The 25732-nt window shown below is 38.6% G+C and overlaps 1 protein-coding gene across 1 annotated transcript in view; it reads right to left on the minus strand.

The window, feature by feature from the left end:
* Window positions 1-25732, minus strand: part of NCF1 (neutrophil cytosolic factor 1) — a 277900-nt gene that overhangs the window by 152285 nt on the left and 99883 nt on the right. The window contains exon 7 of the mRNA XM_044054133.1: window positions 13616-13723. Within this exon, the coding sequence (XP_043910068.1) occupies window positions 13616-13723 (108 nt within the window). The remainder of the gene's footprint in view (window positions 1-13615; window positions 13724-25732) is intronic.

Below are 25732 nucleotides of genomic sequence, written 5' to 3' on the forward strand. Positions count from 1 at the left end.
AGGATCTGAATCAGATCTTTTTGTCTCTTGTTCCTAGGTTCCAGAGAAATTCTCTAAATCTTCCTTTGTCCAAAGAGAGCCAAAACAGCCTTCTCAGTGTAAGAGATCTTCCATGAGAATTTTTTTTCTGATAAATCCTCTCAGGATTCCAAGACTCAAAAGCCTTCTTTCCGTAACAAATCTGCTTCTGTCTGACACTGGGTCACTTCTACCTTTTGGCCAGGTTCCTTTTCCCCTTAGGTTGACTCTTTTCTTTCCTGTTTGGCAAGGGATAGCCATAGATAATTGGGTGCTTTCCATTATCCTAAATGGTTATTTTCCCCTTTTCTTCAAGGTATGGCAATCTCTGAGTTGGTATATATAAGTTCAGGAGGTGTGGGTGCTTGTTCTCCACATGGGGGGGTGCAGAGAGGGCTTGAAGAAGTTTTAAGGATAAAGCTTCTCTTCTGTGTTTACAGTCTTTTTTTTCAGCATATCGGCACCCTGCATGTCAAGTCCTGATATTTCAATTGGGTGCCCAGCATGTCATCCTCTGGGATCTCAAATTTACAATACATCTTCTGAAAAATGTAGAGTTCATCATGAACTTACAAAGTCTGTGCTGACTCCTTCTCAAGGTTAGGTTTTTCTAGGCTGCAGGATTCAGACTTTACTAATGATGGCTCTGCTGCCTCCTCTCAAGGTCCTGACCTTGACAGCTTAGTTTCAATCCCTTTTTCTTCTTTTAGTGCTTCCAGCAGGAGAATTCCTTCAAGCTTTAGAATTCATGGTATCCACCATTCCTATGGTTTCTATTGCCTGACTCCATATGAGGAAGCTTCAGTGGTACCTCAAAACCATCAGGCTTCAGCACTGCCATCCTCTGGATTTTACCATTCTTCTGTTACCTTGCCTCAAGCTCAAGTTCCACTCGTGGCTTCATCAGCTCTCTCAGAATCCCAGCCTGCCTTTTGAGGTTGCTATTCTCATTCAAGAAATGTACAAGCATGTTTTGGATCAGAGTTGTGGAGTTTCCTCCAACAATGTCAAGGTCTAGGGGTTTGGTCTTCTACCTATCTGGCAGATCATAAAAACATCAAGGACACAAGAGCTCTAATTTTGGCCCCCCATGCTCTCCTTTGGATCCTTGGCCTTCTGAGGATTTTTACAAACAATACTATAGTCATGTGGTATATCAAGAAGCAAAGAAGCCCAAAGTCCTACCTTCTTTGCAGGCTGGCTCTTCAGGCTTAGAATTTTGCAATCCACCGTTAATTGACTCTTCAGGTGGTTTACATACCTTCGGAGCAAAATGGCAGACACTCTGAGCAGGTCCAGGGCAGATCCTCATGAATGGATGCTTCACAGGAAGGTGCTCCTAGACATTGCTCATCAGTGAGATACTTCTCAAGTAGATCTCTTTGCCTCCCCTTTGAAGACAACTTCATAGATTTTTCTTTCAGAAAGCCAAGTCCTCTGGCTTGGAAAGTGTACACCATGTCCTTTTCCTGGAAGTAAATGTTTTTGTATGCTTATCCCCATCTTTATTCATTACCAGAAGACATGCACAAGATTTTGTGGGAAACACCCAAAATCTTGCTGGTGACTCCGTTTTGGCTCAGACAGCACTGGTTCCCGCTTCTCTTCCATCTGGCCAGTGGCAATAATCACAAGTTACCTCACTAGATACATCTACTTACATAGGACTAGGGAGCTCTCATTTGCCCTCACTTCCCCATCCTTCATTTGATTCTTTTGGTCCATAGGTTCATAGGTGTACACTAGGCTAACAACCACCAGGATCCTTATAAACCTAGCCGTGCAACCCAAATTTGACCCACAAATTTGATTTATACAGGTGGTGATTTACTGACTACCTCCATCCATCAGAGCCACAGGAGCCAAACCAGAGATGAAGTTCTGATTACCCATCCAATGGTCCAAGTTTCTTTTAAATAGGGATGGGGGAACTCTGCTTCACATGGATAGAGAGCCTGTTCCAGAGAATGGGAATTCTCTGAGAAACATATATGTCTTTCAAACATCCCCTATTTATGTTACAAGCAAAATTTAGGTGTTTTAATCTAGTACTTCTGATGCTGTTTGTTTAGTGGATGTGCAAAAGGGTCATCAAAACAGGGTCCAGGTATGCCCTGTATGCCAGGCAAAGATCACCTCTCAGAAGTCTATATGATACTGAGTAAAGAGACATGGCTTTCAGGCAATCAGCACAGGACATTGTGTTTACTCCCTGCACTTTTTTGTAAGGAACCTTTGAGGATGTTCTAGTTGCTAGGTGTGTCTGATCAGGTACATACTGAAAGGGGCATTATACTCTATGATGGGTGTGATGATGGCTGAGTAGCGTGATGACCTCTCTGGACCTAGACTCAAAGCTCTTGCTTATAAGTTGAGCAACATAACTGGATTTTCTTACTACCCTGCACAAATGTTGGTTGAAGGCTAGGTTGCTATCCACATGACTTCTCTGATTAGTAAATTAACTTTTAAGGGTGTTGTATTAATGACTTAAATACCCAGGGTGGAAAGGTTTTGATTCCTCTGTAGGTTCATAAACTCATAGGTAAATACTAAGCTATCAGTTTGCAGACTATTACAAGCCTAGCCAATAACCAAAGGTCAGAATCAAAACTTGCATCTTATCTGTGAGATAAAGGTGTTAACCATTGTGCCAACCCCTCCCCATTTAAGACAGCAGTTCTCTGACTATGTACTTCAGGTATTGCAGGAGGCCAGGAAACCTACTATTAGAAAATTTATGTGGTTAAATGGAAGAGATTTTCTATTTGGTACCTAAAGCATGACCTGGACTCTTTTTCTGTGGGTATTTCTACAGTCCCTTCTTATTTGTGGGAGTTGCTCAATTCTGGCTTGGCAATTCAGCTGATAAAGCACATTTGTTGGCCATTTTTCCTTGCCTGCCTCTTGAACCCACCACTAGCTTCTAGTTTTGAAGTTTGTATTAGGCCCCAAAATAAACCTATTCCTCCTTCATGGGACCTTAATCTTTTTCCTGAGAAATTGACTCGGTTTCCTTCTGATACTGCAGTTTCCTCTTCCTTGCAACACTTTATTTGGAAAACTGTACTGTTAGTAGCTCTTACTTCAGCCAAGAGGGTGTCTGAACTCTAAGCATTCATGGCCGTTCCACCTTTTTGTTTTTTCATAAGATCATGGTGTCTCTTTGTACTAATCCTTCCTTCATGCCCAAAGTAGCTAATGATCTGTCCTTAAATCAAACAATTCATCTTCCTTCTTTTTTACCCTCTCCACAGAATAATCATAAGATCATAGGAGGTTAGTAGGCTAACAGCCCCAGGGCCCTTACAAGCCTAGTGAAGTTCAACCCATGTTCCCAAGAGTGTCTGGTTCAAGCAGACACTAAAATCAGCACCTACTGCCACTGTCCAAGAGGGACACAGGTGGAGCCCCAGGGAGAATTTCTGGTTACCCATCCAATCGTCCAAATTGTGCTTAAACACAGCCAAAGAGGGGCTTTGTTTAACATGAATAGGACGCTTGTTCCAAAGGTGGGGCAAACTCTGTGCGATAAATCTGTCTCTATAGCAAGTTCTATTGATGTCACAAACCAGGTTAAGGTCCTTTGAAGGAGTGACCCATGTGTCATTTAACTTGTTCAGCATTTCCATTAAAGTTGGATCAGAGATTGCTGTATATGCAAGGCACAGGACGCCTCTGAGCAGTCTGTACAACACAGAGTAGAGTAAAGTGACAATGATTTTAGTCAGTCTGCATAGGACAGATCTTGAAGACCCTGAATTTTCTTTGTAAGGAACCTTTGTGGTCTCTCCAATTGCTGCAGGTGATTGGAAAGGAACATACCAAAGGGAGCATTGTACTCTATTACTGGCCTGATAAGGGAAGGGTACAGGGGGGTTATAACCTCTTTTTTCTGGGGACAATACACTTACTTATGAGATAAGCAATATAAAATACCCTTCTTACTACTGTGGAGACATGGTGATCAAAGTTAAGGTTGCTGTCCACCTGTGTGCCCAGATCTCTCACCGGTGATTGTGTGCTTAGGATACTGCTATTGATGTGGTAGTTTGGAGGAACATCACCCTAGCCAAAGGGGATGAGGATGCATTTTTTGTGCTAAGTTTAAGACCATGACTTTGGCACTAGTCATTAGTAAGCATAAGACCTTCTTGCAGGTTGTTGACATCACTAGGGGTTTCAATGATTGCTCCCAGTTAGCAGTCATCAGCTAACGTTGTCAGCTAAAGTCCTTAAGTTTTAGTCTGTATATTGGAGAAGTAGATTCTGAACAGAAGGGATCCCAGAACTGATCCCTGTGGAACACCACTGATTACAGGTCTGCTGAAGGAGGTGGAGTCCCCTATTTTGACTTTGAGCTCTAGCAGTGAGCCAGTTTGCAACCCACCTGACAATATATGGGTTGATATCTAGGCTGGGTGAGTTTATCAGTGATGCCTGAGTGGGGGATTGTGTCAAAGGCCTTGGCTAAGTCTAGGTAGGCCATATGTACAGATTTGCCCTTGTCTAGGGATTTAGTCACTGCCTCAAAGAAGTCCACCAAGTTTAACAGGCATGATCACCCCTTAACAAAGCCAAACTGGGTGGGGTCGAGCATTTGAAGATTTCCTATATCTTTGTTAATAAGGTCCAGGATGATTTGTTCCATGGCCTTGCAGAAAAGGCTGGTCAGGCTAATGGGTCTATAGTTCCCGGGATCTGTGGATGCACCCCCCCCCCTTTGTGCAAAGGGATGATTGTAGCCTTTTATCCATTCCACTGGGACAAAGCCAGTGCTTAGGCTGTGACTGAAAAGCCTTCTCAATGCTGATGCTAATTCTTGTTTTAACGCATGTAGAACACAGCTTGGGATGTTGTCTGGCCATACAGACTGCGTTTTTGGCCTTGGAGAGGGCATTTAACATCTGTTCCTTGGAGATACTAGGTGGGGGAAAGGTGTCAGGGATTCTTTGGGGTATATGTGGTGGGGGACAGGGGAGTGAAGTTTTCACTGAGCCTGTTAGCCAGCAGGTTTGCTATATCCACAGGTTCTACATATATGATACCATTAACTAAGAGTTCAGTGCAGATCTGGGCCTTACCTTTGAGCTTATCGATGTAACTAAAGAATGCCTTGTGGTTATCCTTAGTTAGGAAAGCTAATTTGGATTTGTAGTTAGCTTTGCAGAACTTCACTAGGAGTCTTATTTTGCTTGCTTAAGTTGAAGAGAGAGTGCTTCCAGTTTTCAGACTGTTCCTTCCTACTCTTAGACAGCAATTTATTTCTCCTATTGTAAAAGTGCAGTTCGAAAGTGCAATATACAGTGAAAATTCTACTTTTGCAGAGCTCAGCAGATGGCTTGGATTTGCTTATGTAGAAAATGAGAGCAAGCTGATTTAAACAAACCAACCAACACAATGTTCAAAACTGAGCCTCACCCCAGTAACATCCAATAAGATGAGCTCAAACTGCACACTCCTGCCACCAGGGGACAGGGGAACCCTCTCCAACAAAAGATGGTCTGGTCTATTGCTCGAGCTATACAAACAGAACCAGATTCAGCAGGTTGGAATCCAGTCTATGCTACAGCAAACAAAGTGCAACAATTAAAAATAAAACAGTTTAAAGTAATCCGTGATATGGCAAAAAATGCAGTTCAAAAGTGCAACACGCAGTGAAAAATTCCACTTAAGTTTTGCAGAGATCAGCAGATGGCTTGAATTTGCTTATGTAGCAAACAAGAGCAAACTGATTCCATGGGTACTTATGTCCGTGTTGCAAATCTCTGATTATTAAAATTTGAAACATATGCGAGTGCATTACACAAATCAAAAGCACAATTACAAGCTTGGTGAAGTTCAAAAAACTGATGTCTAAAACTGACATCATATAACCCTATGACATGAATATATAATGAAATATGGGGATGGATCCAGAAAACTTTCCTGCATCGTACTAAGCAAATTTGCATGATTAACAGCCACATGCAGAGTGTGTGCAACTCAGAAAACCAAATGTCATGATGTGGCTAGCCCAAATAGCATACTCAGTCACACTGCATGCTAATGACTATATAATGAAGCATACTATAGGATAATGAGGCAAAACAAGATGACAGAGTGATTCAGAAATGTTTAAATGACATGCAATGGAGCTGTACCCACTGACTAATAGAATTAGGCTGAATGCTTGTGTTCAGATTGAGCAAGTCTCAAAGTAATATTAAGAGTAGTCACAGCTATTATACGTGTGTATCTGCAAAAGGCTCTTATTGTTGCAGCCACACATTATGGTGAGCAATGTCACCCTCAGACAAACAGAGTCATTCACCTGTATTGAGCATTTCATGGCCCCATGACAGTGACACTGTGGACTGTTACTGTGTTGTTAGGGACACCATCCAAGAAATTGAGGAAATGTACTAGTCGTGTTTGTAACCACATTTGAGTTGTGGAGTATCTATCCCAGTGGATACTAAGGTATGTGTTGCTTGATGTAAATTAGCTACAGGGACCTTTCAGCAACCAACTGGGGACACAGTGGGAGTGTCTCAGGCATCTGCCTTGAGAATATTCCATTTGTTCCTCGATGTCATGCTTCAGCATGTGGGAGAGCATATGTGGTTCCCATGTTCCCTGGAGGACAGAGACAACACCATGTGGGATTTCTATGATGTAACCTGTTTCTCTGAGGTACTGGGAGTCTTAGACTGTACCCACATTGAAATAAAAGCCCTACTAGCTGAACTAGGAAGGAGATACTTGAAGTGAAAACAGTATCACTTCATCAACTGCAAGGTGGTATGTAACATACAGGGTATCACCTACAATGTGTGCACAGGCCACCCAGGCAGTTATCACAATTTAAACATATGGCACACCTGTGATCTGTACTAATGGTTTGTGAGGGAGGGGTGACTTCCCACAGGGGTATCTTGTTGGTGATCTTGGCTATGAACTGGAATCCTGTCTCATGACAGCCATTAAGAAATCCACACAATCCAACAGACCATGGGTATAACCATGCACAATCACAAACCATAAGCAGTATAATGTGTGTTTGGGCTGCTCTATCTATGCTTTAACTGTATGGATTAATCTGATGGTGTCCCGCAGTATGACCCTACCACATATGCAAAACTACTGTCTGTGTGTGTAATTCTACACAATATTACATTAGAAAGAAGAAATTACAGCAATGTGGGAACATGTAACACCAGCAAATCACAGCACAACTGGCAGTGGAGGCAGAGTCAGATAAAGAGTCAGAGAAGGAGCCAGCAGTAGGGGATAATCATGCCATAGGAAGGTAGGCACCGTATGCTGTTGCACAAGCAAAGAGCAGTAGGTTGCACTACAACAGTTAAGAAAATACACTACAATAAAGCAATACATGCAAAACCAACACCAGGCTGGGATTACCCATGCATAGGTTGGCCACACTTAGCATCAATATTTGCATGAGAGGAGAACAGAGTACAGGAGTATATGCCTTTCATAGTGAAGTGTGTGAGTGCTGAGAGGTATGAATTTAAAAAGTGATTTTTTTCATGAAATGTTAGTACAGGTATGGGGGAATTTAATGTAGAAAAGGGCTGGGGTTAGTGGAGGTGTGTGATGTGTGGGGCCATGGTGGTATGAGTGTGGGTCTGCAGTGACATAGACTCAGCAGTAGCTGCAGCACTGTAGCTTGGTCTACTGGACAGGTCCAGGGCATGCTTGTCAGCTGGTTCAGCATCCCATACATGCCCTCACCCATTAGAATATACTCTGCCAGGAGTTGCACTGGATGACCATGACACTGGCTAGATGTATGACCTAAAGCAACATCTGCTTGGAGATGTGCCAGCATAACAATGGCCATGACCATGGGAATGACCTCACCTGGGAGTAGACACCTCCATGACAGATGCTGCTGTGGTAGTGCTAGAACTGCTGGACCAGGATTTTGCTCATCCACAGTTGTGATGGCTAACATCTGTAGATGTAACAGATGACCGGTTCCCTGGATGGCTCTTCACTCCTGGCAGGCATGCCAGACAAGACATTGCATGTTCCAATGTGTGTGAATCAGTCTGTCTAAGGCATCATACATAAAGGACATGCACTCCCATAGATCATCATGTAGACTGAAAAATATTATATTAAAAAAGTAGCAGAAAGTATTCTAAGAACTAACCAGGGAGATTCTGCTGATAGGGATGACTGCCATTAGGGGTACAGAGAATAAGCAAGAGGAAGCTGGAATTTATATGAGAAAACTTGTCAGAAAAATGAAGATATTGAGAGCAAATAGCTAGAGACGAAAGGGTGTTAGAATGGAAAGAGGCCAAGAAGACATTTGCACTGCAGGCTTGGGACTGCCTTCCCCTATCAGGGATTGATATCAGAGTATAGACAAAGAGAAAGGAATCAGAAAATCCTATGTGAAAGACCTGCTGTGGTAGAGTTTTTAGTTGAATCTGGAACAGAAGCTGCTGTTAAAATGGGATAATTAGTAGTACATATAAAATATTGCAAGATAAACTATAGGAATCAATTAGTGGAGGTTATAAAATATTGGGAAGAAAGACTAGATAAGCAAATCACAAGGAAACAATGGAAGGACATATGTATGGCTTCCCAAATATGCAACAAAGTCTTAAAGATTAAGGATTTTTGCTTGGAAGTGTTTGAAAATGTATTTTTATGACCAAAACAGACTCCAAAGTATTCTTCCTCAGGTACATGGCAAATGGAAGTGTGATAGGGAAGAAAGGAGTAACTGTGTACACATGCTTCTGACAGTGTCATGAGTTGGCAGATTTTAAAAACTCTCTACAGAGTACTTTGATGGAAACATTGGGTGAGCAAATGGGTGTAACTAAGCAAATTATTTTTGGAGTTGGGATACAGGATCTGAGTTGCATAGACACACTAAGGCCTTGTTAAGTTTAATTCTGATGGCTGCCAAAAAAAACTAGAAAATGGAAATCAAAATCTAAAGCAGCTGGGTTTGAAGTAGTGAATATTGTAACGAAGATACAATAATTGGAAGTGGGATCTTTAGAAAAGGGTAGGAGCAAATTACACATAAAAAATGGAAATTGTGGGAACAATACATGCAGAATAATGTTTTTGTGGAAGAGTGACATTTAAGGGAAAGCAGGAATTGAGCAATTTATGTAATGCTGGATTCAAGATAATTACTGTTTGTAACTGTGAACTTGTTAACATGGTTTGTTTTCTTGTATATATATCTATATATATATATACAAACAAACACTATTCACTGCATCAGGCTGTGGGAACTCCACTGTTTGTATACCATTCCAAATCCAGTACCTCAGGTAACCTACAGTTTAGTAAGTCTAAAATGATAGTATCCATCCTAAAATTCAATAACCACAAACACATTTGCATTATCACCCTCTACACACCATCCAACCAGACTAGCAACATTCCAATGTTTGAGGATATTCTTTCCTGGGCTTCCTCAAATATTCCACATCAAACCATCATATTGGGAGACGCAGATATTAACAGACTCACCTGCAATCCATTTAACTCCCTTTTTACACCAAATGTCTCTACTACTTTCTGCAATCTCTATAACTTTACTCAAGTCATAAACACCCTTACCAGATTTAATAAATCCTCAGCCACAGAAACCATCTTAGATGTGATAATACTGCTGTGGTTGTTTGTTAGAATCCAATCAGTTATTCTGTTTGCCTCTCTTAGTGACCACTCCCAGCCTTCACCATTCACTGCTGCTCTCTAACACCAAAACCTATAAAACACTGTTATGTAAGATGCCACTCAAATTTCATCAGAGAACAATTCTATGAAACCTTGCACCTGTACAACTGTAATATTTCCCGTAATCAAAAGCAAATAACTAAATAAATCAGATCATTAACATTTCTCTGAATCATACACTGCACTGTTGCATTTGACCACACAACCATTTTTCCTAGTGGCCTTTGCATCACTTTAGCAAAGGAATCCGCTTGCACACACATACAAACACAAACACACTCACTCATGCAAAAACTGCCTCCACTTGATTACACTCACAGAAACACTCACCCATATGCTCACATGCACAAGTCAACATATACACACATCCAAACTCAAGATTCCTTACCTAACCCCCCACTGTGGCCACTCAGACATACACACGCACACACTCACATGGCCTTAACCATGCCCCCACAGACATGCAAACACAAACAGATCCCCAAGTTTTTCCTGAAGTTACCTACACCATGAGTACTTCCATAGGAGTAAATAGTTGTCCACTGTCTTTGCTGGCATTCTCTTTTTAATTTCATTTCTAGAGTAAAATTTTACTTAGACAACAAATCAAGAGCCACAGACATTTCTAGGGGAAAGCACATGGCTAATTAATGTTAGCCACTCTCCCAGACTGTTACCACCTGTAAAACTAAGAAACTAGTTTCCACGCTGAGGCCCTTGTGAGTGGAACCTCAGCAGTAGAGTGATCTATGAATTGGAAAGGCTTTAGCTTAATGGAGGGACCTTCCACAACAATATTTCTGCATTGTGCTAAGCTTTTTAAAATCCCATGGAGTATAAATTAACTAATAACAAGGAAAAAGTGCTGCCAATGGTAACCAAGAAATGACCCAGAGCACTGTGTAATGTCTCTGTGTTTAGTACGAAATAATAATACATGTTTTATCTGTTGCTTTGTTATAATCAGAGAAAATACAGTCAGACACTGAGTGGTCAGAAACAGTTACAGTTAAAATGTTGTATGCATATTACCTCATACCCCTTATCTAGACCATAAACAATAGATGCAAATACTGAATTTTAAAAACTGAAGGTTTGAGCATAAATGTATCTACCAACAAGTGTTATTTAGCATGCGTGTTGACAAAAAAAGTAAAAACTACTGGAGGGTGGGGACATGGAGAAGAGGGAAGCAAACAAGTTTACCTTGAAAAGCACACCTGAGTTATTTAATAGTAAGTAGCAGAAATGTATAAGAAGAGTTTTACTCTTGTCAAGAATGATCAGATTAGTATGGTATAATTAATATTCAGTTATGCCTGCAGCACCAAACAATGAATAATTGTGAAACCATATGCACAAGACTATGAAATGGAGAAGTACTAAACTGGATAAACAGGCTGCAAATAATACTTTCACGTTAATAGTGTCTGAATACATTAACAGATCTTCATTTGTGCAATGCAGGTGAAAGACTAGTACTTATGTAATGTATACTGAAATGCGGTTCATCACTGTATTGGCTAAGAAGTTTTCTTATTTTTATCCTGAGTTCACCTAATAAGATCTCTACACTTCTTTAACTAACTGTTGACTGAAGTCGACTTCATGGTATAGACAGATGAAGCTCTGACTATGACCCAGATGACCTGGGTTAAACTAGTGGCCTGGGCACTGAAGAAGTTGATTAGCAGTAGGAGATGACAGTGAAGTATATACCTACTCACTTCTATGAGGGTGAGAGGGTATGGGGGCATGCCGGGACTTGTCTGATGTTAAGATTCACTGTAAAGACTAAAAAACAGTGACAAAAGTTGGTAGTGAATAAGCAGGGTGGGCAGGTTACAGAGTGGTTAATCAAAGCTGAATGTCTTGACTTTTCCGGTCTCCACCAGTGTGATCTAAAGTGCATTCTCTCTACCTTGTATAGCTGTACATTCTGTTGCTTTAATACCATCTTTTATACAATGGTCTGCACTTCCCTATTTATTCACATTTTTTCCACCTGTAAACTATGTGCCCAGTTATATTTGCATCGCATTACTGGTTCACTGTGTGCCATGTTTCTTGCCACAGTTTCAATACTTAATTCTTCCACCACTAACAATTAGTACAATTTTTGCCTAGACTTTGGATATTGGTACTCATTACCTAACATTTTTACGTTAACTTGCCCTGTCAGTGCCTCATTTATGTCTACACTCTTAGAATTCTTGTTCCCAATTAACTGCTTATATTTTCTTGTTCTTTTTTCTACTGCCAAAGTTTGCTTCACTAACTAACTTCTTGTTTTGAAACTGGAAGCCAGGATTTTCCTGATACTGTTGCCTGCACCTCCACCAGCTAGTTTAAATACTAATGAAAGACTTGTACCTATCTCCTAGGATCTGTTTATCTCTCAGAAACATACTGCTTGTTTGACTAAGTCCCTCCACAATTGCTGTAATTCTCCTCTGCACTGCTCTAATCACTTCTGTATCCCTCTGCTGTTCCTACATGGACAGTGATTTCAAGATTTTAAGATTCCTAACTTTAGCAGAAGTTCCTGTTGTACTCAGCTTTTCCTCCATTTTTCTCCAGCTATAGCACCTGGCACACACACCATACCACTCTGTTTCTCACATCCATAATTCTACCTTCCTTGTCTCCTGTACTACATTGTATTGTTCCATCAGCTCTGTTTCAGTCTTGCATATGTTACCCTCCTCCTCTCACCTACTGTGTCAGCGGTGCTTGCAAGGGCAAGATTTCAGTAATACCTGGAGTACTTTGGCAGACCTCATCACGGGAGTAAAGTTTCCTGTATGTGGCCAATGACCAACTGATCAGAATCTAACTGCCCAAAGACAACTGCTCAGATTTGCATTCAGTCACAGTGAGTAATACAGAGTTGTAGGTGCTGTGGCACTGCTCTTTGCAGAAGACTGATATGTTTTGTTTCAGGGAAGTTTCACCTTTCCGCACTGTTGTATGACAAACTTACTATGTGTAAAATTAAGTGTGGGGGGACATGCCCCTTCATGAGAGATGCATGCAGACTTGCCCCCTTCGAAAAAGTGTATTGATATCTGTGCAGGTGTATTTTAGTTTAAATGCATTCTTGATTAGTTGAGATTCAGCATTTTTTGAATGGTCATGTCTTCATCAGTGATTGAGGAACTATGTAAACACATAGAACAAATGCAATTCAGAGGGGAGTGGCAAAATACACTGAATAACCTGCCTGAGAATCAATATAATCCAAGAAAAAAAAACAAAAAAAAACGTAACCCAAGTAATGCTGAGGAAAGGAAGCAAGCGAGAGACTGTCCTTTAAATGTCATAACCTGATGATGCAAGGTGGGAATCCCACCGATTATACAAAGAAATAACAACCTTCCTGAACAGGCAGTATAGTAAACAGTGACAGAAATGAAAGGTGCATTTAGAATGCTTAAGGCTCTCCTTTTGACTTTTGAAATGGGAGATAAAATGTTAAATAACAAATGCCTGCAACATATTTAAGAAGCAATAGATAGCCTAAGCAGTACAAGAGATCCTTATTTATTAATCATTAAAATCTAGGTTTCTGCTGCAAGCTCTGCACAGCTCCCTGCTGAAGTCTGTCACATTCTTAGTCATCTGGTTGCTGTCATTCTGCATGATACACTTGCAACTTCAAGTGTAACTTAAATGGTAAGAAATACAGATAAAACAAGCAGTGTAGTCTGGAATTGCTAAAAACTAGCAAATTAGCTCTGAAAGAAGAAGGAAATGAAAACAAACCACTCATACTGATGAAACAGGTAACATATAATGATTTTTGTGGAAACACACATCCTGCTTTCCCAAAGCCTCAAGGTCCTGTAGTTTCAGTGAAGTTATATGCTCTCACCTGCATAGTTGGGCTCCTGGTCTTCTGATTCATCAGGACTATCCAGTGGTTCTAAATAAGAAGCAGGTATCCAGCCACGTTTATTCTCCAGCTGACAGAACCACCACCCTTAGGAGTAAAAACAAAGGAAAGCACTAGAATGGCCAGTTCAAAACTGAACATTTTTGAATTGCTCTATTTTATTACATCACTGCATATTAGCTTGCCTGTATTATGTTTTTTAGCATTAAAATATATTTTATTTTTCTTGTAAAAATAACATCACATTACATTAAAAACAAGTGTGCTTAGAATTCCACATTTATTGAACAACATACCTATCCCACACTCTCATGCATTTTAGTTCATCAAAATTTAGTAGGGTTTAGAGTTTGGAAGCCTTCCTTTTTAGTTCCATGGAAACTGAAACATTCTTATGAGTATATCTCATTGTGTAGTATTCAGAAACAACTGGATCCCTTGTATTCAGAGAAATAGTACACAGATGCAAAAATGCATTTTGTACACTATGCTTTTACACTGACGTGGACCACCCTAGCTCATGAACATGACTTGCAGCAATGTGCAGCAGCATACTCAGAGCATTAACATTTCCTGAATGGTGCACAGGAGTGCCTATTACACCAATGTGCTTGGGACAGGGAAGCACTGTGCTACAGTGTGCAGTTATGCTAAGGAGAGAGAGTCAAAGAAATTTATTCCATAGGCAGACAACAAACTGGGGTCATTACCATGTTACAGTAATGAAAGAATCTGGTGTTGTGTAAACTCCCATTGGTAGGAAGACAACAGCACCACTGGGTGGGGGGCAGGACAAGTTTAGCTGTGATAGCAAGTTTTTCTGCAACAGCAAAAGGCAGCAAACTCGATCAAAAAACAAATAGGCAGCTGGATGTAGAAAATACAGGTTTATTTAGAAAATTATCCTTAAAACCAGTAGTACGGGATTTCGTCCCACCAACAATACTAGAACTTCATCAGATAAATTCAAAGAACCAATACTAACCCTTAAATAAAAAGAAAACCAATCAAAATTCAATTAAAATACACACCTCTTAGAGACCAATCAGTAACTAGCCTCATGACATACCCCCAGTACATAGTCTTCACACACAAAACAACTCGTTTCAAATTTACGTACACAATGTAGCAAAACATGGTTCATTGAAACATTTTGTGTTCTATTCGAAGTAGCAAACAAAGCAGAATCTCTGGCATGTCTGTTAAAATTAAAAGCTTGCTTGAGATAGATGCTAGGCGTATTTGCAACATGTTACTTCGAATAGAACACAAAATGTTTCAATGAGCCATGTTTTGCTACATTGTATACGTAAATTTGAAACAAGTTGCTTTCTGAGTGAAGACTGTGTGCTGCGGATGTGTCATGAGGCTAGTTACTGATTGGTCTCTAAGAAGAAGTGTGTATTTTAATTGAATTTTTGATTGGTTTTCTTTTTATTTAAGGGTTAGTATTGGTTCTTTGAATTTATTTGATGAAATTCCGGTATTGTTGGCAGGACGAAATCCTGTACTACTCGTTTTTAGGATAATTTTCTAAATAAATCTGCGTTTTCTACATCCAGCTGCCTATTTGTTTTTTTATAGCAATTTTTTCTACCATGCATCAGAAGTGTTTTCCTTTTTGTGTGTGTGTGCATGTGTGTTTAACAGTACTACTACATTACTGAGCAACGTAGTAGCAGGGAGGTGGCTCAGTGTGCTGCTGGGAGCAGTATTATTGGTTAATGTGCAGAACCATATATTACTGTGATGCATTCAGCTTTTTGAATGGTATACAATGGGGGAGGGGGCTCACTAGCATATGGACTCCATTCATGGAATATAATGGTTACCTCTTTTATGAAGTGAAGCAGCTTTGGTACACTAATCTATCATGTATCAAGTCTGCACAGTTGTGCACACTATTTATGAATAGCACTCATGGTGTTACAAAGCACAATGGAGAATTCAGCACCTGCAGTTATGTGGCACTCCACCTCCTGATAGATGAGCTTTTCCCTTGACCTTACTATTCCTTGCTTACATACCAAACTTTTACCCAGTCTGGTGATGTAGCAGTACAGCAAGAACCACTATGCATCAACTTGAGAACACAGCTGTTTTAGTTGCTGAATGTAAAGGCCTGCCAGGAATAGACAGGTTTGGGTATCTGATCTGAGCACCCATTCACATGTCCCAGTAATGGTAAAAGGACCGGTTTACTGAAACAAGAACACCACTAGGTGGCAGCATCAAAACGTGACAGAGAAACTGTCTAAGAAGCATCTTGTTTCTAAAAATCCCGCCGACATGCATGCCTAGCTAAAGAGAGGAAGAAAACCACAAAAAAGTAAAGACAGGCTTTTAATATGGTAAGTTGATGATAGACTTTAACACTACCAGTGAATGACCCTGCTAATACAAACGGAGATGAGGGTCTCCAGCTGTTATGTGGGAAACTAATCCCATTCTGAAGTTATGTGGGCAAACTGCAAAAATCAGGCAATGCATAGTCACAAGGGGATGTTAGTAGAAACAGAAGAGAATGCTGATGTGTCCTTTAAAACAAAATAACAATTTAATTTAAACAAATACTGAAATCATCATTTGTTTTCATATATAATGTGAGACCACTGGTTAAATCAACATTAAAGTGAACTGATTAGCAGCATTTTAATAAAGAAAAACAGAATATGACAGCAAAATACTGACATTGTAACAAAACTATGAAATTCTTCATGTCATTTACAAAGAATGCATACAGACTAACACACAAGTTTAATTATAGACAGGGTTCCCCAAATAGCAAACCTGTTAGCAAAGAACAATCATCATTGTTAAGGTTTTTGTACTGATTACTCTTCAAAAGTATTATTTAGCACACAGTAACAGCTTAAGCCAGCTTACAGGCTGGTTTGCTGGTTGTCCTCCTTTCTGGCTTTCAAGCTTGCTTGATGGCTGGCTGGTTTAAAAAGATATATTTTTAATTACTATTCACGGCTGTAAAAGCACTGTAACATACTCTACAGCTGTGAGCTTTGTAGGGCTCTTCCTCATGTGACCTCCCCACCCCTACATGAATTTCAGCCAGTTACTGCACAATTTTCACCATTTGTACCCGACAGGGAGCAGTTCTCCCTAAAGGTCCAGGTGATGACATCACAATTGAAATTCTGAATTCCCCGAGAAAAAGTAAGAAGTGAGTGCAGCTTTGTCTTTGCAATTCAGAGATTCAGTGAAAGCGTGACTTTCTGTGTCCTTTGCTTTCTGATGTGGGAGACAGGATCATTAGATGCAAAACATGAGTGTCTTGCAGATAGCGGGACTGGTGGCAACCTTACAATACTGTGAGAGGCGAAATGTTCTTACATTCAGAAAAATACATTAAAATCTTTTGAAGGGCAAAAAGTCATAGCTAATTCATTCCTAATAATTAACAATTGTGTACCTTACTTGCAATAGTGAAAAGCTGCTTTTATTTTTAAGTCATTGTACACTGCGCATAATGAGAAAGAAAACTGAATCCCTGAAGCCAAACCAAATTTTTTGGTAGAATTGTTAGTATGAAGCACCCTACCTGGCATAATTTGTGATGAAATATTATGGTCAAGGCTACTGTTATGCATAATTATCCCTATATAAAATTCAATGCAAGTAATGAAAATATATTTACTTTTCTATAATTTATATTGCTAATCAGAAAAGTCATGACAAAAGTGTTGCTACCTGATTTTGTTAGCTAGCATGCAAAGCTAACTTCAGAATGACACCATAAATAATACAAACTGAACATATAAATTCAGTTTCCTTGAAGACTCTATTAGCACTGAATGCTACTTATGTAGCATTACATCTGAAGTTTAAACAGTGACATTTCAGATGGCTTCATACTATTTACAAATACTCAGTTTGTATTTTTGAATTTCATCTTATTTATGGTAGGCAATGGCTTCCATTTTCTGGCTAACCAATTATGACAAAAAACACGCAATCAAAAATATGCAAAAAATATACCAATAATGGTTTTGTAATGAAAGGACCAGGCACTTCAGATTCAAAGGCAGGACTTATATTAGTAAGAAGAACTATAGGCCAAATGTGTTAAACATAAGTCAGTAAAACATTTGTAGTCTAGACTAAATAAAAGAAGAAAATAAGAAATGTGTACAAGATAAAATATGGCAAACAAAAAAGCAATAGTGAGAAAGTGAGAATGCATTGTAAAAGTAATGGTTAAGAAACAAAGAGGTTTGACATAATAGTAATGGTAACAAGAAAGAGGGTCATGTGATGCACAAAAAGTATTGTGCAATTGAAATACAAAGCCTTGTGTAGGAGGTGTGGGTATAGGCATGATAGGAACTATTGTCTTTGTTTTTAACCAATTTAATTTAATGTATGCCAAATGGAGTCATTATGCAAAAAAAAAGGTATAAAGAAAAATACAAGTGTGTTTAAAAGAATTTGCATGCTGTTGAACAGAAATATGCAAATGAGTTATTTACTGGAATTACTGAAAGGAAAACAGCTGATACAGTGAAATATGAAACTACACCAACTGTCACTGCAATAACAGTACAAGATACTGACAGCAAGAAATGATGAGAATTAAAATGCAAAATGTGTAAAACTTAAAAAAATATGCATACACAGATACAAAAAAAAATTAAAAGTGATAGAGAGCTGTGTGCATATTCTTAAAATATTCTGGGTTAACAGTTAAAGTCAATGGGTCAAAAGTTGCTTATATAAAAATAAGAAGAACATCTTTGAGATCATATTATAAACTGTAACACTGAAAGTAGCTATCCTAATATTCTTTGTAAACTGGGATGTGAGACACTAGGAGTGGTAAAACAAATTCACAGTGTGAAGCTAAAGTACAAGTTTGTTCAGGCACAGATGAAGAGACATCCCACATATTCTGCAGAGCCACACCAATAATATCCCACAAAACTATGCTGACTTAATTACAGATATAGGAAGACTGCCAGAAAATTAAAAAAAAAAATAATTCTGATCCTTTGCCAGGGATACATATGCCAAAGAAAGTACTGGTAACTTTAAGGAGTAGAAATGAGCAGGAACTGAAGCAAATGAAGGGCTTAGGTATTAGTAAAAAGCAGATACAACCAGCAGAATGGGTGAGTAGTAGGGTTACTGCTGTGAAGCAAAGCAAGGTTCACATTTGTAGTGATCAACAAGATCTAAACAGAGTGATTAAGAAAAAGCATTACCTCCTGATCAAAGTTGAAGATGTGATCTCAACACAATATTTTCAGTATTAGATGCAGACCTGGAAATCCGTTAGATGAAGCCAAACAAAGAAAACTGGAAACTATGTAATTTAATATGTCATTAAGGAGGTATAGATTCTTAGAAACACAGAAACAATGCTACGCAAGTCATCTCCAGGACCATAAGATGCCTAGCTATATAAACCTTTAAGCAGACACACAAATATTTATGCATTCCTCTTAATTAGTTACCTCTCAAATTGAACAGAGCTGTATTTGACAGTCCTGTTGTAAACTTGGGTCTACCCATTCAGTTATCAAGACTAGCCTTAAAGGTAGTCAGTGTAGTACTTTGTTTGATATGTACTGGTAACTTACTCCATAGGCTAGAAATAAGTTGAGTTAAGAACCTCTCTCTCCAATTAAGTCTTGTTTATTTGTTGGTGTAGATTTATGTCCCTAGTTTGGATGCTTGTAGAGGCAAAGAAAGAAAAGGCCACATAGGATTAGGACTTTCATAAACAAGACATGGGTCACTTCAGAACAGCTACTGAGTGACATAAGATTTGTGCTAATCTAATCTAACTGGATAGTTGAAAATTTTAAGGACTTTGATTTTCTTCATAAGTGTTCACTGGGTCCCTTCTAATCTAGCAATATGCTTTGGTTTATACTTTGGTCATTATATTAAATGATAGGTCTGATAAGGGAAGACTACAGTGGTAGGATGACTTCTTTGGGTCTTGAAGACATTCCCTTGGAAATTAACTGGGCTATACAGAAGAATTTCCTGATTAGGGTGAAAATGTGATGATCGAATGAGAGAGAGAATTGTCCACATAATTACCCAGGTGTCTTATGACCATGCCTGTCGGAGAAGGAGTATAATTTAAAATATATGAGCTGGGAATAGTTTTTTTTAACTGAATGCTACTATGTTGTACTTTTTTTGCATTTAACCTGAGACTGTTTTCAGTACATCACATATGTACATATTCCAGTCCTTGCTGGAGCAGTTTAGTACCAGTAGATGAACAGATAACAGTGCCCAGTTTGCAGTCATCAGCAAACTTGGTCAACCACACCAGTGATATTTGATTGTGTCTGCAAAATAAGAGAAGACCTTGTACTGATCCCTGTGGTACCCCACTAGTTACAATTTTACATTCAGAGAGGGTACCAGCAACTTTCATAACCTGGGATCTGTCAGATAGCCAACTGGAGTTCACATTAAATTAGCCAATTTCTTAACAATATCAGCATTGGGGGGGGGGGGGCGTAGAATCAAAAGACATGGCCAGATCAAGATAAGAGTGTGCACAGAGTGACCATTGTCCACAGCCTCTGTAAACGTTTCACATAAATTTACTAGGTTCAGGAGACAGGACTGCCCTTCCCTGAACCAAACTAACTGGGATCTAACTCCATTAAGTTGCATGTGTTGGCATAAATGAGTACTGCTATGATACAGTCCATGGCTTTCCATATAAGGATAGTGAGGCTGATCGATCTAGAATTGTTTATATCTGTAGAGAGGCCACTCTTGTGTAGGGAAATCATAGTAAATAATCATACTGACAGACAAAACCACTGCAGTTAGCACATTCCAGATAGAACAGCAGATGCCATCAAATCTGTCAATGGTCCACAAAAACAAAAGTCAGGAATTCAGGCACACAACATGAAATCTATACAATGTACAGTAAAATAGAGCCATAGCAATAGGCATGAGGACCACCTCAAAATGTGGAATACAGGAATAATGGACTGTAAGAGATCAGATTTCTACCAGCACAAATATTACATGGAAACTTCACCTTGAACATCAAATGAGTATTTTTTCACTGCATATTTGTTTTTTGAACCATTTTGAAATTTCAAAATCACTCACATTCTTCTTTTAAAATTTGAATAGGTCTTCCACAAAATGGTTGTCATGAAGTCTGGAATATTACTGTAATCTTGCTTTACCACTTTCATGTCTCCTTTCCAGAATCCATTTTAGGTCCTCATTATATAGTTCATGCTAGACATAAGGAAATGATGGTTGTTTTCTTGTCCTACTGATATACAATGAGAGTAGTATGAGTCATATGCATCTTAAAAATCTTCTGTAACAGAGGTGCTTTCATTGAATGCCCTACATACAACTTTCTTTCAGGTCTTGTTTTAAGTGATTCACTGCAGTTATATAGCTCCAGCCAAAGAAAGACACTAATGTGCAGTCTTTTGTAAGGAAATCATTTTGCCGTCATACAAGTACTGGCAATCTCTCCCCACAGGCATCTTCAAGTATCAAAGCTATCACTGTAATCCAAGAGCTTTTACACAACACTTCAAAGTCCTTATTCTGCTATTCACCAGTGTCTACAGAAGGAAGAGTTTTTATTTACCCTGAATGTTTGTGTTTTTCTAAAAAAGTACTTTACAAGTACAGTGTGAAACAGATGTAACCATCTGTTTTTGAGTTTGTTATTTTTTAAGCTGAGGCAGAAATATTTTAATGTATTACATTTTTCAATAGGAGTAGTTAGGGTGGGGCAAATGGGGCAACTGCTAGGTGAAAGGTACTGGTGAGTACGATTGGCAGACATTTGTAATGTGGTAGAACAGCATTGTTTTCCAAAATGAATGCCAATACAGACTTAGTAGCCATGGCTTAGAGTTGAGGAGTTGCCACTAAAGCACGATAAGGATCTGCATTTTCCCACTTCTGTTGCACCTCTACCCCTTCATTTGTTATATACTGCAGCATACTAAAACTTTGCCAAAACTATAATCTCTGAGCATAACAAATTCCTACTTCTCCATACTGTGTATAAAAGAAAAACACTACTTTTTATAAAACTGCTGCAGGTACAAAAAGGAATACATAAAGAATACATGTAACAATTGGATTATTATATGACAATGTGGACAACTATGTGCACTGATGTTTTTTCTCTTCCTCTAAGCAACAAGGTAGTGCCAAAGTCCCATCATCAATCTGCACATTTTTATACCAGTTGCTTAAATCAACAAGCCTGATGGCTGCCTATGTAACACTGTGGTAAGTACTTCACAGGAAAAACTATAGATTTCCCTTTGTCTGTGGCATGTCAAAGCGTGTCAGTAGTTAAGTTTTAAAAAGGTAGGTGGGCTTTCCCTTCCTTTGATTCCAAGTTAAGAAAATTAAAGTTTTATAACGTACAGGCAGGTTTCTGGTAATTAACATTACCAGAACCAAATTTCAGGGAGAAACAAAACCTAAAAGTTGAATTAAATTGTAGGTGATGGTGGACTTTTCCACAGAAAGTTGAGAAATAAATGTTCTACTCCAGCTACAGTTCTAATGTCTGAAAATCTGTAGAAAGTTAAGGAAATGCAATGTAATTAACATTACCAGAACCAAATTTCAGGGAGAAACAAAACCTAAAAGTTGAGTTAAACTGTAGGTGATGGTGGACTTTTCCACAGAAAGTTGAGCAATAAACCTTATACTCCAGCTACAGTTCTAATGTCTGAAAATCACTAGAAAGTTAAGGAAATGCAGAAGAGAAGTTAGGAAGACAAATAATATAACAACAAAAAATTTAGATGACCACCCACCAGGTTGATAAGCTGGAGACAGATTATAACTATAAAGTTTAATGGGAAGGTTTGCAGCCTGAAGCTGAAGTATTTGATAAAACATGTGAAACAAGGTCTTATGTTTTTCATGGACAGGGTGGAGAGATGCATATGAAAAATCAAAAACATTTTCATAAACTATATAAATATTTCATGGCTATAGAGTCTTAAGACCATTTAAACCTTGCCAGTAGCCTCCCTTAGGCTAAACCTCCTTTCTACAGCAGGGCCACACCAGTCAGTCATAGAGTAAATATTGTGTCTACCCTTCCAGTCATCTAGGTAATATATAACTGAAGACAGTGAGACATATTGCATAACACGCAGGGAGAGTTTATTCCAAAGGTTTTGGGAGGCATTGGATAATAAATCTGTCCCTCCACCATGTTTTATTTATATGTTGGTGAAGATTTAGGTCCCTGGTTCTAGTACTCGTGTATATATTAGACTTGAGATATGGGAGGTTGATGGCAATTAGCTGTTTAATGGCATGGCATGCTGGACAGAGATATCCTGTCTAAAGTGTATAAGATGCTGAATTAAGGGATGATGTTTTCAGGCTCTCTCTTGGTAATTCAGGGACTTTAAGCCTGTGATCTTTTTAGTTAGGGACCTTTTGAATCTTTTTAATTATTTGATACATTTAGTTTAGCTACATCCCGAAGAGGGAATTTTAGTTAAAAACAAAAAGAACAAAAATGTCTGTGTAGGTATATATCATGTTAAGTGATGTTAGAAGGACATGGGTAAGGTTCATTTTAATTTTTTTTTTTGCAGTGCTGATTGAAGGTTTGAGGAGGATTTTTTTTGTTTTGTGTTTTAATGTTTTGTGGAATTATGTATAGTTGGTTTAATTTCTTCATGCAAATGATGTCATATGCCTGTGGGTATGTCTACAAGTGGCAGATTTGAAATTCCTCTAGTGATGGTTGTTGCAGCCCAAAATTCCTTAAGAACTCAATACCAATCACTTTTTTGTGCAGATTTCCCCCTTCTTCAACCACAGACTTGACATATACAAGTTTCAGGGTCTTTCTCCCCACATCAAGGTACAGTGGGTTTGCCCTCCTGCAAAAACACATGAGGTTCATTTTTTTGTCCTTCTGTTTTTCAGGAATTATTTTTCTGATACTTGGGATTTTGTCATCTGGTGTTTCATAGTACAGCCATGGCAGTGTAATGTACTACTGTGAATCCGTTCTAATCTTAGTCTTATCAAGGCCAGCATAATACCCAAGGATACATTTATTTAAACTTTGTAAATACATTTAAGCACATGAAAAAAAAAACCTTTGGACTTTAACGGACACTATATGAGACACAATAATCTGATTTAAAAATACCAAAATAATAACAATTAAAATATTTGCAATGCCTATGTATTGGATAAAAACACAATGCTCACCCATAACACTTAAAATATTCCTCTTCTTAGAGCTACCTAAAGTTTATTTACCACATGCCATGTGTATTAACACTGATTTTATTTATTAGAACAAAATCCACAATTAACTATTTTATCATCATTTATATAATATATATTTTTTGTAAAACAAAACACTTGTGCACTTATTTATTAGAACACTGCTCTTGTATCTCCAGCTATTATATGTTAACATGTCTTTGACTTATGTAAAATAATATAAAGTATATAATAATGTCTTTACTATTTGTCTCAATACTTCCTGCAAAGTACTGCTGTGATGCCCCACCAGGACCAGTAATCAAGGAACTGCAACCCTCACCACTATCAATAGTGGGGGATGTTCACGGAGAGGATAACGGGTACACACAGTATTTCCAGATGCAGCTCTCTGCATCAAGTGCAATTTCCCTTAAGAGCACACAGAGACCACAGTCAGTCTGGGGCTGGTTTCTCACTTTTCCTCCAGATCCCCAGTAAGATTACCCACTGGCATAGCTATAGAGTTGAGATCTCAGCTGAGTGACCAAGCCAAGACCTCCAGCACCTCCCTGTCAACTAGTGCTTCATGACCCTGCCCAAGTAGCTGACACATACACTCTTTGAGGTTTGATTCACATGGTTGCTCACACCTGGGAAAGGCTGGCACAGGTTTCTTAGCTATGCCCCCTTCTGCCCATACTATAAGATAGTTATCACTGCCACCAGTCATCCTTATCAGATACTTTGGGGCCCTTAACAAAGGGTGTCCAATCTTACTGTGCAATATTATTACTAATACAAATGGTAGTTTGACCAAGAGCAAGGCTATTAAGAGTGGCCCACACAGTGTCACCAAGTAAAATTGCAAGTACTCTCAAAACTTAAATATCTCTACACAGATCAGCCACAATGAAAAGTTTAAATATATTTAATAATAGATAATAAAATAAAAGACAATTCTAAATATATATTCACAGTGACATCATAGTTCAAAACCACAAGAAATATTTAAAACAACATTGCAGGACAGTCTAAAATAAATAAAGAAAAATATCTAAACTAAGCTTCACTATATTCCTGACTGAATCTAAGAGAATTATACTATACTTTAAGAACTTACTACTAGAGCAAGGCAGATATTGTGGTGAATGGTTCTTGTTGTTGTCAGGTCCAAGACAGAATACAGAATGCTCTGTCTCACTAAGAGACTTCTCAAAATAATATCTAAAATATTACTGCTGAGATATCTTGCAGAATGACATCACTTCTTGTCATCTGACTTCTAGTTCCCAGGCCAAACCCCCCATTGCTGAAGTTGGCAGTATTTAGCATGTACTTGTAAAAATATACAGACAAGGGCTTCTCCTCAGATCTCTGGCAGATGCTGGAAGTCATAAAACAATTGCATTCATTCATGCTTTCAAGACTAGCAATTAGTTCACCCTAAAGACAATATAGAAAGTTTCCTAGTACAGACATTGTGTCTCTTGCTGCATTGAAAACTGAAGGATACCATATTTTATGGCCTAGCCATAAACTAATTTAATTTCAGTTATTTTTCTAAAGATTGGTGGACTGAAGTTAACCTCCTGTATTCCAGTTTCCACTGTTAAAATGTATACATTTAAACAGTTACAATAGTACATTTACATTTCTGTTCTCTTCCAGTAAGGCACACTCTGGTTACATTTCAAACAGCACTTTGCAAACACCTTTTCAACATACATGTCTGTACAAGGAGTTTGATATACACATGACATACAGTTCTAATACATTTGTAACACAAGTATCTTATATAAATCATTTCGATATTCACCAATGACATATAGTTACTTACAAAATTCCAGCTAGCTGTGCTGACATTAT

Source organism: Protopterus annectens, chromosome 13.part0 (assembly GCF_019279795.1).
Source record: "Protopterus annectens isolate FY-2018-M chromosome 13.part0, PAN1.0, whole genome shotgun sequence".
Classification (NCBI taxonomy): Eukaryota; Metazoa; Chordata; order Ceratodontiformes; family Protopteridae; genus Protopterus; species Protopterus annectens.